At 36.1% G+C, this 14,333-nt stretch overlaps 2 protein-coding genes across 25 annotated transcripts in view; one reads left to right on the forward strand and one right to left on the reverse strand.

Moving 5' to 3' along the window:
• Positions 1-14,333, reverse strand: part of LOC129771300 (potassium voltage-gated channel subfamily KQT member 1) — a 1,095,885-nt gene that overhangs the window by 1,055,500 nt on the left and 26,052 nt on the right. The window lies entirely within an intron of this gene.
• Positions 1-14,333, forward strand: part of LOC129767080 (uncharacterized) — a 38,871-nt gene that overhangs the window by 577 nt on the left and 23,961 nt on the right. Inside the window, exons 2-4 of the mRNA XM_055767698.1 lie at positions 56-781; positions 827-1,019; positions 1,122-1,301. Of these exons, the coding sequence (XP_055623673.1) occupies positions 56-781; positions 827-1,019; positions 1,122-1,301 (1,099 nt within the window). The remainder of the gene's footprint in view (positions 1-55; positions 782-826; positions 1,020-1,121; positions 1,302-14,333) is intronic.

Raw genomic sequence — 14,333 nt, forward strand, 5'->3', positions numbered from 1 at the left:
AAGCTACAATCGTAGAAGACATGAAAATTTCTGATCATGAAACCATCTGCATCAGGTTGGTAATACGACGAGAATAAATCTACCTGAACGAAAGACACAGATCGTATCCTGGAAGCGTTATTCGAGAGAACGTCTACAAGCTATCCTACGAGCTGATGTGACGCTAGCAAGAACAAGTGTTTCGGTTAATTATGCTGCTGAACAACTCAGTGTTTCACTCGTATCCGCGGTAAAACAATTGACGGAAACAGCCGATTTAAGGCTTGGCAGATCACAGAGCTGGTATGGAGCCGACCTACGAGGGGTGAAAGCCGAAAGGGATAGAGTCTACCGCACGTGGAAACGGACCCGCAGCCTATGTAATTTGATACAGTATAGATTACTGCGCAACGTCTATGTACGGGAGCTTCGAGCTTCCAAAAACAAAGCAGTACAGCGTGAAATTGAACGATGCAATGGAGATTCGAAAAAACTATGGAAATGTCTGAAATCACTTATTAAACCTGGAGGAAATGCAACAATGGAAATTATTTTCGATGTAAAGCGTTCTGGAGCTGAAACAGCTGGATTGCTGAATACTTTAATCGTGAAAAGCGTTGAAGAAATCCGTAACATGATTCCATCGCCATCATCGACAATACAAGAAAAGGAAGAGGCACAAAGTTGCTTTGATAATTTCCAACCGATCAGTATGTGGAAGCTTAAACAAACGGTTACAAATCTTAAGGATTGTAGTGGCGTAGATAATATTACGAAGCGAGTAATGATTGACTCATTCAATGTAATTTCGAACCAACTACTTCTAATTGTAAACGGCTCTCTTCAGCATGGCATGTTCCCAGAAGCATGGAAGAAAACAGTGGTGATCCCGATACCAAAAATACCTAAATCGACTAGGCCAGAAGACCATAGACCGATAAACATTTTACCACTTTACGAAAAGGTTTTAGAGACGATTGTGAAGGAACAGTTGATGGCATATGTGGAACGTACCGGAATCCTGTTGGAAGAGCAATCCGGTTTTAGGAAACATCACTCTTGTGAATCAGCCTTGAACTTATTACTCTTAAAGTGGAAGCAGTACATAGAGCAAGGAAAAATAATTCTTGCTGTTTTTGTAGATCTTAAACGAGCCTTCGAAACAATTGATTGGGAGAAGCTGAAAAGAGTGCTGAAGCGCATCGGTATCCGTGGGACCGTGCTGGATTGGTTTCACAGCTATCTAGAAAATCGTGTACAAGTGACAAAATACAACGGTTGCATATCACCAACAGCAGAAGTAAACTTAGGTGTTCCACAAGGTAGTGTGCTTGGACCATTGTTGTTTATATTGTATATAAACGATGTGAAATTGATCCTGCAAGAAGCTGAAATCAATCTCTTTGCCGACGATACAGTACTGTTTGTCGTTGCTTCAATAAAATGAATCATGAGCTGAACATGTTTTTGGAGTGGTTAAAATGGAGGAGGCTTAAGCTGAACGTTACCAATACAAAATTCATGGTTGTTACTACACGGTTGAGTACTAATATAGATAGAACAATTCAAATTGACGGTGAGGAAATTCAGAGAGTAGAGTCAATGAAGTATCTCGGAGTTATGTTGGACGGAAAATTGAATTTTAACGAGCACATTAACTATACAATACGTAAGGCCACCCAAAAGTTTGGTGTACTGTGCAGAGTCAATCGTTTCCTGACAACAGATGCGAAAATTATGGTCTGCAAATCAATAATCGCTCCTCACTTTGATTATTGTGCTTCCATTCTGTTCCTCGCGACGAAACAACAAAGGAGAAGGATGCAGATCCTCCAGAATAAGGTGATGCGTTTAATTTTTATTGTGATCGGCTGACACCAAGGATAAGAATGTTAAACTGTCTGCAATGGATGTCTATTCGACAACGAATCGAGTTTAACGCATTAGTTTTTGTATACCGTGTGACGATAGGAATGGCTCCACAATACTTGAGAAGCTAGGTAGTGTATGGAAGAGATGTACATTGTTACGAAACAAGACAAGCAGGAGATCTTAGATTGCAGAATTTTCAAAAGACGTGCACACAAAATTCCCTATTTTACAAGGGTTACCATTTATTTAACCAGCTTCCAGAAGCCGCAAAACGGGCGAATAATTTAAGTGAATTCAAAAATATATGCAAAGTGTTTGTATCACAACGAGTATTGGATTGAGAGACAAAGATGGAATACACGGAAGTGAAGCAAGATAAAAAGGAATCTCTCAGAATTGAAAAAAAAAATCATCGAAGATATCTGCTCGTAAACCTTCCACACTTCAAAAGATGTGTATGGGTATGAGGTGGGCCATCTAAGAAAAAAAGCAATAAACATCCTCTTTATTTTTGTTTATTTCCTTAACTGAATTGATTAATTTATTTTTCATTATCAAAGAATAAAAGAAAGTGAATACAGTTTGTTTTATTCATTTTCACACACCCTTCTAACAGAGTTTAAATTGTTGTAAGCAAAAATTTTCAGGTTTCCACTTACCCCCGTTGTTACGTAATCTGCGTGCGCGCTCTATTCCAAAACAACGGTTCCAGATGCTGCAAGAAAATATCGTTTTCAAGCCAGAGACACACAATAGGTATGAAGATACAAATAGGAGATAATAGGTTCCTAATCCTTGAAAAGATAATTGAACTGAAATGGTAAAAGAAAAATTGAATCGCTATACGCCATACGTTATTAAAAATTGTAAAAAGATCAATCGAAATCAATCTAATTTGAATTTATGTAATTGACGAATTAGTTGAAGGTGAGATGGATGCACAAATTTATGTATTTGAATAGAATTTAAATTTAAATTTATTCTTTGTAACAGAAAGTTTAATATCAGGGGCAGTAGGTGAAGATTAGACTGTGGAAGAGACTCAAAGTAAATATATTGTTTATAAAAATGATATACGAAACTAAATAAAATATTTGTAGGATTTTTAACCATCACACTAACGGAATAGAGTTGATTTATTTAAATTGAAGACCTTTGTAGGTTTAGAAATTATTGACGTAGGACTACGTCTAACCGGAAGATATAGGGGGTGAAATGGAAATCTAGGCACTGAACAAGTAGGAAAAAATGCAAGATTTGGAACGCTTATAACTCGAGCATTTCTCAATAGATCGCAAAGGTTTTTGCATCAATTGATAGGAAATATATCTACGCATCTATCATAACGAATAACATTTCATTTTTCGTGAGATAAATAATTGAATAATTGTGAAATATCAAGCATTGTCCAAATGCACTATGTGCCCATTTTTGATTGGTCCATTTTGTGCTCCTCAAATCGTTCCGACCAAAACGGGCAACCAGAGCAGCAGCAAAATAGAATGAAGCACGATTGGAAAGGAAAAAGAAAAAAAAATGAACGAAACATTGGTCGCAGTCTCACACATGCGTAATTCTCGAGCCAGCCAGTCAGCTTAAAAATCCCCGCTCCGCTGCCGTAACGATCATTCTTTGTGTGGACACCGACTGGACAACATCGTTGCTGGACGAGCTGGATGGCGAGGGATCGAGAGCCTTTCTCAAGGCAAGAGGGCGGAGGTGGTAGCGCTGGAGTAGAGTAGAGTAGAGTTTTCAAAGGGCCTTTCTCAAGGCTAGAGACGAATGAACTGCAAAAGTTTAAAGTCTCTATAATACAATACCTTCCTTCCTTCCGTAACGATCATTCGCATTCAAACCGTACACCACATCAGTTCGCATCACAACACATCAACAAACCAAACTAAGCAGCCATGTCTGGACATGGCAAAGGAGGAAAAGTGAAGTGAAAGGCAAAATCCCGCTCGAACCGTGTTGGTCTGGCTAGGCCGATCGCGTTAGTACCAGTGCACCAGTCCACCTAGCCGCCGTTGTATAGTTTCGGCCGCCGAAGTGATCGAGTTGGCTGGCAAAGCTGCTCGCGACGATAAGAGAACCCGCATTCGGAACAGAACACATTCGGTTCGGTGGATATCAAGACAACAGGCAGTTGCAGCGAGTGGCGAGTGGCAAACGACGCAATCGCAAAACAGCAGCTGGTAGCAGAAGAAAAAAGTTTGTTCTTTATACAATCTGCTTTGGTGGCAAATCCAGAACAAGGCGACATCGAGGGCGTTCGAAATGATTTTTTCCAAAACCACGAGTACTAAGTTTTCTAAATTGGAACCATTCCATAAAACTAAGCGCCGTGTTTTCAGGGCCATTAAACCTTTCAAAAAAGAGTTTACGAAATACAGTTCAATGCTTTCTATAATAATATCCAAAATAATAATAAAACACAAATTGATTTTTTCATAATTTGTTTGTCAGGATCTGATGAGTATGTGAATTTGGCAGTTGTTCTGAGCTTATTGATAGTTGGGGACTTTCCTGATTATTCAATTTTCACCAATTCTTAAATTGTTTCCAGATTGAAAGTACAGTAATTTACAATTAGTTCGACATTTAGCTAATTGGACGGACATGTAATGCGACACATTGAAAGTCGACACTGTACCACTGTCATCGCAAATGTTCAATTACAGGTTAAAATCGTCTCCAATGCGACACTGAGTGGTGCTTCGGCACGTCGCATTAAATATAATTTACTGTAAAATATGTCACAAGCTGGATGGGAAGAAATTTTCCAACTGTATAGCTGTGGCGAGTGGCAAACGCAATCGCTAAACAGGAAGGTTTAGCCGAACAAGATGGGGATATCGAGTGATAACAAAACAATAAACTCTTTAGATTAAAGACAATTTTGTGATCCTGAAAAGGACCCTTTTTAGCCTGCATGTGAATCCAACGAGCGAACGAATCGTAATGAATGTATTTTTTTTGTCATCGCTGCCTTTTAACGCTCATTCGTTCGTCTCGTTGGACTCGCCCCTTTGGCTGAGTCTGCAGATTTGTCTCTATCCTGTGAGTGTGTACCGCTAGAGTACAAAACGCGCGGACCTCAGAAAAATATCTCATTTTCTTTCAAACCATAAACCAGTGTGGTTGTACAGCATCGTTTTACATCGCATCGCATCACATCATAAAAAGAAAACAAGCAGCAACGTGGACGTGTGGACGTAATAAAGGAGGACAAGTTAAGGGAAAGGCCATTACTTAACTGATTCCCTAATTTCACAGCTTCACTCACCAATAAGGACAAATACATTAAATAAACCTATCCATTTTTCAGCTCTACTATATACCATTAAATTCAAAACCACTATATATTATTATTATCTATTCAAACTGTATTTCATTTCATTTCACTCTACCCCTCATCTCATCAAGGCAAGACTACAAATCTTACAATTCATTCGTTTCCGAAACCACAGTTTAAGGTACGGTAATGTGCTCAATAGTGAAATATATGATAGTGAACGAGCTGATGACCACCTATGCATTCCCTATCACAGCCATCACTTTGATTGTACGATATGTGTATACGCCGAAAGATGCCCGACACTGAACAAGTACAAAGCCTTCAGAAAAAAATCAAGAATCAAGTTTGTAAAAAAAAAACAACACCAAAGGTTCTTTTCAGAACCCCCAACATGTTCATAAAGAGTAAACAGTAAACTAATCCATTTTTCAGGAAGATAGGTAGGTATTCACGTAGGAGAAGAAAATAAAACAATATATTTAAAATATATATTTAGCAAAAGCTGTCCCCTTTGTATAGTCCTACGTCACTCCGGTTATGTCACCGACATTACCCACCCGTCTTTTTTTGCAAGCTTAAGATCTAGTTGACGTATTCATTTTCCAGTTCCATATACATATATATATATATATATATATATATATATATATATATATATATATATATATATATATATATATATATATATATATATATATATATATATATATATATATATATATATATATATATATATATATATATATATATATATATATATATATATATAGATAATTGACTATAGTAGCGATGTGTGAAATTCGTTTTGAAAAATAGTCAAGAACAGGTAAAATATAGCACTTAATTTTTGAAATAATGGTTTTTAGGGTTCCACTTGCCCCAGTGTACCTTATTTGAATTCATGTCGTGGCCAGGGTTACCATATCTACAGAATAATCTGCTTTCATACAGATTTTTCAGACTTTTTGAAACCAAGAATCTGTAGATACAGTTTACATTACATGAAATTTTTTTGGTTTTCATACAGATTTACAGATTTTTCAAAATAACGATCCAATATTAGTTATGGTTTTTTTTTTATCCCATTTATTTATTTAAGGCTCATTAGCATTTTTAGATGTAACAGAGCCGAATTTTAATCGTGTACATGTCACATGGTTATCATATCTATAATTAGCACATTACACAGTTGTCATTCGCCAGTATTCCTTCTATACCATTACATATGGTACATTCACACAGTAGCCATTTAGGCGTAAGAGTATTCTTTTCTGTTCTTCCATTATCCAGTTGGACCACCGGACAGCGGAGAAAGTTGATCGATCATTGTTGAGTTATTTATAGAACAGCAGCCCGATGTGTCTTGCAGAGCAGAGCAGTAGTATGGATGAATCGATCTTTTTTCGACCGTGGATCGATCTCCATCGCTGATGATTGTTGCGTGGACGTAGCTATTTTGTAACAACACAAAGATGGTCAATGAGGGCCCTGAGTTTTGAACTCACGATCGATCGCTTACTAAGCGAACGCGCAACCAATGTGGCTACGGAGACCCCCTTAGTTATGGTTTGTTCTCAATAATATTTTTTTCCAACTCACCAATTTTAATCATACAGCATTGAAATCAGTCTGAATGAGAGTCATTTAGGCATTCATATGTAGCATGTAGTACTGCTTCCTAATGTTCAATCTAAGGCGAAAAGATGCAAAAGTCTGCGTCATCGGCTAGCTTTACAATGAACAAATAACACTGTTTAACTTTTCCTACTAAAGCACTGCGAATAAGAATTTTTACGTGGATACCATCAACATCGTTAAATTCATAATAACTATGCCAATCAATGTTTTTTTTTCCAAAATATATATTTTATTAAGGCACATGTGGCGTTAGCCTGACGGGGCCGGGAGTCCAATATTTTGACAATTTTTGTCTTACAACTATGTTAGTAATATGTAACCGATTACTCGCGGTTGGCTCGAGGTTAGTATTACAAGTGTTCTCATAATTGGTATTTCGCAGTCTTCGATGCTCTGTACGTGTGCCCGACACGGGATACTTCCTATTGGGATGCAGCTGACCATTAATCAGCAACGCCCCCCTAGTCTGTACCCCATATCTAGCGTGGTGCGTCTTTCTCGACTCGAGGAATCCAGGATAGAATGGTCACTAGCCGGCGCAATCATCAGTTCATGTAGAGTTGTCATGAGCGGTACAACCTTTGGCTCTTGTTGAATGATCAGTGGACTGCACAACCTTTAGCCCGTGTGTCTGTAAAGAGTGTGTGTATGTATTGCCGCGACTTAGTAAAAGTTTATCGATCGAATAGGAGGGATATGAAATGGGGACACAACGAAGGAAACATCATTAAACGTTGACATCGGCATTCCTGAACGCAGATACAATCAATGATATTAAAGCTAAGCCAATCAATGATATTAAAGCCAATTAAAGCCTAAGCCAATCAATGATATTAAGGCTAAGATTATACTTCAAGATTAAATTTATAAATTTAACCCTTTGCGGCCGTTTTGAATTTTGACATGTGTGTCGTACTGGCCGCATTTTTTTTACATGATAAAGCAGTGATGTATAACTTTGTGACAGGGCGGATTAGGATTACAGAGGATTATATATGATTCGATTATAGATAATTTGGGACTCGATTATATACAGTTTAAAAAAATTTACATTTCAAATATTACTTATATCAGCAATTCCAAATGAAATCATCCTAAAAATGCAGATTTTAAAAACTTGTATTTTTGATTCCAATGAAAGTGTGTATTCCGTTTGGGTTGGAGGAAATATGAGTTTTTCACAGCAACTGGGAATTTTTTGACTCAAGCGTAACTTTTGAAAAGGGCTTATCGATTTGAGTAAGAGAAATCTTTGATAATTTATATCTCAAAAACTATGAGTCGTACCGAAATAGTGTCTTAGAAAGAGTTATAGAGTATTGATGGTTGAATATGAAAAAAATGTACACTGAGAAAAAAAATTAGTACCCTTTTTTTTATTTACAAAATAAAAAATCCAATTTACAATATAGAAAATATATATTTTTTAATTTTTTTTAAATTTTTTCATACAAAATAGAAGTTATGCAAAAATTTAAAAAATGGGCCCAAGATAGTAAAACGATTTTTGACGATCTTTGTGGAACATCGAATTTTTAGCAATTTTCGAAACTTCGAATTTTCGTATGTTAACAATCATTTTTAGCCACAAATTATGAATCCTGATGTGATTTAAAACAAAAAAGGTTATTATCAATCTCCTTCTAAATGTAGCCATTCTCGAAACATTTAAAAAAAATATTTCTAATTTATTGTCTTTTTAATAGTAAATAATCCCTTTTAATATGTTTGTCGTGTTATACCATCATGTTCTTGAAATTTTATGAATTTGCTTATAATTTCCAACAACTTTTCCAAATACATCATCATGGTTCATTTTTTGACTCAAGCGTAACTTTTGAAAAGGGCGTATCGATTTGAGTAAGAGAAATCTTCGATAATTTATATCTCAAAAAATATGAGTCGTACCGAAGTAGTGTGTTAGAAAGAGTTATAGAGTATTGTTGGCTTAATTTGAAAAAAATATGCACTGATAACGAAAATTAGTACTCTTTTTTTTATTTACAAAATATAATTTCAATTTGCGATATCAAAAAATATGTATTTTTATATATTTTTTTCAATTTTTTCATATAAAATAGAAGTCATGTAGAAAATTTAAAAAAATGGACCCAAGATGGTAAAAGTATTTTTGACAAACTGTGGAACATCGAATTTTTAGGAATTTTCGAAACTTCGAGTTTTTGTATGTTAGCAGTCATTTTTAATCACAAATTATGAATCCTGATGTTATTTAAAACAAAAAAGGTTATTATCAATCTCCTTCTAAATATAGCGATTCTCGAGATATTAAAAAAAATATTTGTAATTTATTGTCTTTTTAATAGTAAATAGGCCCTTTTAGCCTACCCACATGTCTTCGAATGTTTCGTAACGTAACTCCTAAACATATGTCTTTACCATAACGATGTATTTGGAAAAGTTGTTGGAAATTATAAGCAAATTCATAAAATTTCATGAACATGTCGGTATAACACGACAAACATATTAAAAGGGATTATTTACTATAAAAAAGACAACAAATTAGAAATATTTTTTAAAATATTTCGAGAATGGCTACATTTAAAAGGAGATTGATAATAACCTTTTTTGTTTTAAATCACATCAGGATTCATAATTTGTGGCTAAAAATGATTGTTAACATACAAAAATTGGAAGTTTCGAAAATTCCTAAAAATTCGATGTTCCACAAAGTTCGTCAAAAATCGTTTTACCATCTTGGGCCCATTTTTTAAATTTTCTGCATGACTTCTATTTTGTATGAACAAAATTTAAAAAAAAATTAAAAAATATGTATTTTGGATATTGCAAATTGAATTTTTATTTTGTAAATAAAAAAAGAGTAATAATTTTTTTTCTCAGTGTACATTTTTTTCATATTGATGGTTGAATATACTCTATAACTCTTTCTAAGACACTATTTTGGTACGACTCATAGTTTTTGAGATGTAAATTATCAAAGATTTCTCTTACTCAAATCGATACGCCCTTTTCAAAAGTTACGCTTGAGTCAAAAAATTCCCAATTGCTGTGGAAAACTCATATTTCCTCTAACCCAAACGGAATACACACTTTCATTCGAATCAAAAATACTCATGTTTTGTCATTTGTCGATATCATTTGGAATTACTCATATTCAAGAAAAAAGTTACCCTTTCAGCGTTAAGGAGAAGTTTAAGTGTCTATTACATGTACAGTGGGGTAAAAATCGTGATTTTTTAAGATTTAGCTTGAATTTTCACCAGAAACAATTTCGTAGCTTTAAGCTACGAAAGCTTTAATTTAATTGATCAAAACAACAAGTTTAAAATGATTTTTTAGGATAGAATAAATAATAACACATTAAAATTACTAACTTTTGAGTTTTTCACTTCCAAAATGTTATTTAAATCAATCAATTCAGATTTTTCATCTATCAAATGGAATCGACAAAATCGCCTCCGTAGCGTAGCCTTTTAAATGTAGAGCCAGTTTTAGGCAACAGAGTCCGAAACAAAAAAAGTTCTATAACTCTGTCAATCTTGAAATTCGAACATATGCGTGGAAGGATTTTTTTCATTAAATATGATCGTCTATCACCTCCTGAGAGATTATGTTGATACAGATCAAAGCAAAGGGTTGATACAGCTATCGATACAGATTTTCTAAGAAAAAAACACAGATTCAAAGATTTTTTGAGATCAAAAACACAGATTTTATTATGGCAACCCTGGTCGTGGCATCCCAGATATGGTATGGGAAAATATTCCGCACCACGTAACGTAGGGAAACGTAATGTGATGACACATAATATATATGTGTCATCGAAAATGAGAATCAAGTTTATTCAAGACGCCTCAGCCGTTATGATGCACACATTGTATCAACATCGTGCTTCCTGTAAATGTCAAAACCTAAAATAACTTCCAACTTTCATCGCATCGGGCACTGTGTGCCACTTCCCAGCCACACAAATAAACCGTCCACTCCAATTTCCATCAATGTTTAATCCATCCAAGAAATAATTCAGTTATTACCGGCTGGGATTAGTTTAAATCCCGAACCGCAAGTGCCAAACGGTGCCTGCAGCCAGGATGTGACCACGGCATTTGCAAACTATCACCTGCTCCCAGTGGCTTTGCGCTGGGCTATGCACCACCTTGTTCCGGTCCGAAACCGAGCTCAGCGAAAGCCCCCGCGCCACAAAGCTCGTTATACGTGGGTTACATTGTTTACCACCCCTAAAATGGCCCACCTACCGACCGGGGGCATAACGGTGTGAGCAAAATGATAATTTATGCATGGAAACTATATTGGCTTTACATATTTAAACACCACGCCGAAGAAGTTCGGAAGGAGTAATGCAAACATGTTTACCTTATTCGTGTGAGGTTCTGCAACAAATCTTCACGTTTGTCTTCGAACAGCACAATATCTTGTTCCGGTGTTTTTCAGTTGTAAAGTGTTATGATACTCTCGTTTTTTCACTGAACACTGAGACGGTTATGATCGCTTTTCGCACAAATGGTCATGGTTTGCACATTACCAACATCTTAGTATGATGAGCTTTTGTTGGGACAGGTAATTACTGCTGAGTAATTCATAATGATGAGTGATTATGATCACTCACTGGAAATGAGTAGACTGCTATCAGAGGGTTAATACAACAACGCTAAACAGAATAATGCATATTTACGTTAAATGGCATATTAATACTTGCATCAAACATATGTGTACGAAGAGGGTGTAATCGCAGAGCTTATATGCTGGTTGTCTTACCAGGCAGGATGGTATGCGAGGCTGGATTCATGAATGCTTCATGTTTGCGATTTGCATCTCGCATATCGCCAATAAAAGAGATTAAAGCGGACATAAATCAGATGCTCGTTATCTGGGTTGCATCATTCAACAGATGTGTCGCTCAACGCAACAATGGATAACAAAAAATGCAAAATATATAGTTCTGGAGGATATACACTGGCTTTGAACATGAGTTTGATCGAAGAAAGCGAGAGAAATAACTTAAAACGGTTAATAGTTATACCACTCGGACTGATAGATATTGTGATAGACATAGTTCCACGTCAAATCAACCAGCCGCTGCCCAAACGTTCTCCGATTTGGAGTTAAAGGCTTAGCTTTCAACACCTTGCACCCTTCTCGCTTCTCGATACCCCAAACTATTTTGCGCAACTGATCCACTAACCACCGTCTCATTATTTCCATGGAGAAGCATCCTATGGAAGCCTATCGACGATGAGGTTAATGACGGTTCTTGGTTGTTTACCTGGAAATTTAACATCTTTCGTTACTCCTTGAGCCGCGGCAAAGGGAATGTCTACAAGACTTCGAAGAACTCCGAAATCATCAAGCAGTTAAAGGGGGCTTGAATTCTTTGAGACTAGTGGTGCACCGACCGGTATGGTCCTATTTTTATTAAGAACAATAGACTCATCTGGATAGACCTTAAACTGAATCAGTTTCCAATGGGATATCTCCGCTACCTTCAATTTTTAAAAATAAATTTAAATTTAATAATAATTTAAAATAATTCAAATTTCTCTAGATTTTTTTTGCATTTTTTGCAATCTGTATATTCCATCCTTTGAACCAGAATTTTTAAGTTATTATGTTTTTTGAGTCATATTTTTTATGAAAAATAAAGAAAATATACTTTGGCCCTTTTCAAAAAGTAGTCAAATTATTTTTTCTAAAATTTCGAGTTTGTTATGCTATTCAAATGACAAATGTATTTACACCAATGCCAATGGCCAGTCAACTTGGCATGAAATTCGTCTATTTAGAGAATGTTCACAGCACAGCACCAAAAAAAAATTGGTTAGACATATATTTTGAGAGCTGAGAGCTTTTCTCTTTACGCATATTCAGCAACAAACAATCTAATCTTAAAAAATAAATCTATGAGATCATTACGCTGAGTGTAATTCGCTCAAAATCATTTACGCTTTTTATTCAAAAATCGGTCTGTCAGTCTGATTCTTATGGACTCGAAAACTACGAAAACCGATCGACATGAAAAATGGTATGTAGGGGTTTTTGGGGCCGGAAAAGGTTTTCATGATAGTTTGAGACCACTCCCCCCTCTCTAAGGGGGGCTGCCAAACAAATAAAATACAAATTTCTATATTACTCGATAATTAATCAAACAAATGAAACGAAATTTGGCATGTGGAAGTTTTAGGGTGCAATAAATGTTTCTATGGTGGTTTCATACTCCTCCCCCCTCTCTAAGGGGAAGCTGCCATACAAGTGAAACACAAATTTCTACGTTACTCGAGAATGAATCAAGCAAACGAAAACAAATTTGGCATGTGGAGGTTTTATGGGGCGATAAATGTTTTTATGGTGGTTAGACACTCCTTCCCCCCCCCCCCCTCTTAAGATGGGCTGTCATGCCAATGAAACACAAATTTCTGCATAATTCGAAAACTGATCAAGCAAATGGGACCAAATTTGGCATGAGAACGGGGCACGAAACGTTTCTATGGTGAATACACTCCTCCCTCTCTCTAAGGGAGGCTGCCATACAAACGAAACACAAACTTCTGCATAACTCGAGATCTAATCGAGCACAATTTGTGGGAGTTTTTGGGTATGAGAAATGTTTCTATGATGGTATGACACCCCTCCCTCCTCTGGAATGGAGAGGAGGTCCCATAAAAATATTACACATATTTCAACCAAAAAATTTTCCAATCAAACATGACAATTGAAAATTTTCGGAAAAAGAGAAAATTCGGAAAATTTAATTCCCATATTTTCTATAATTACATAATGACAAGCGTTGTTAGTCCATTTGATGTTTTCGCTAACGAAATATCTTTATCTCCTTCTATCTATACCAATAAAAATGGATTGCAGAATGTGTTGATAAGAGCAAAACTCGAGGAAGGAATTGTCCGATTCAAGGCTCTCTTTATTCTAGCATATTTTCTGTATCAATCATTTATTCCATGTAACGGAGAAACATGTTATTTGCAAGTGGTTGAAAAATCTTGAAATAGATTTGTGTCTCAAAATAATCTAATATTATATTGATGAGTTTTGGTAGAAGTACTACGGAATTTATAGTAAAAGGTAAATTCAACGGAGTCGATTAGAAGATCAATCAATGAACAGTTCTGCGAATGGATCCATGAACTTGCGCTTAGTAAAAAACGTGAATGTTTGAAGGTTGAAGGCAATAAGCTCAAGCTTGAGCTTGGGTAGACTGTACAATTCGTAGTTGCTCTCCGTGATCGACCTGAACCAACCAAATTGCACAAAGAACACACAAAATGACGCTTGGGACTAGCAAATCATTGTCGTTGTGCAATTTTCGGTGATTCGAGCTTTAAATGGTCAATAATGACGCCGGCCACGTCCTTACAGTCACCAGGGGAAGGGAAGGAATGTTAGTATGATATTCGCCACCCGAAGGCCAGAAGGGTCGCCTCTATAGCGTGGTTCCCTAGCGTTTATCATGGGAAGGATAGTTGTTAGTAGGGAGAGGTAAGAATCAGGATTCACTGTGGTAAGTGATGTGATTGTGTAAACGCGAACTATC

This window comes from Toxorhynchites rutilus, chromosome 2 (assembly GCF_029784135.1).
Source record: "Toxorhynchites rutilus septentrionalis strain SRP chromosome 2, ASM2978413v1, whole genome shotgun sequence".
In the NCBI taxonomy this organism is placed as follows: Eukaryota; Metazoa; Arthropoda; class Insecta; order Diptera; family Culicidae; genus Toxorhynchites; species Toxorhynchites rutilus.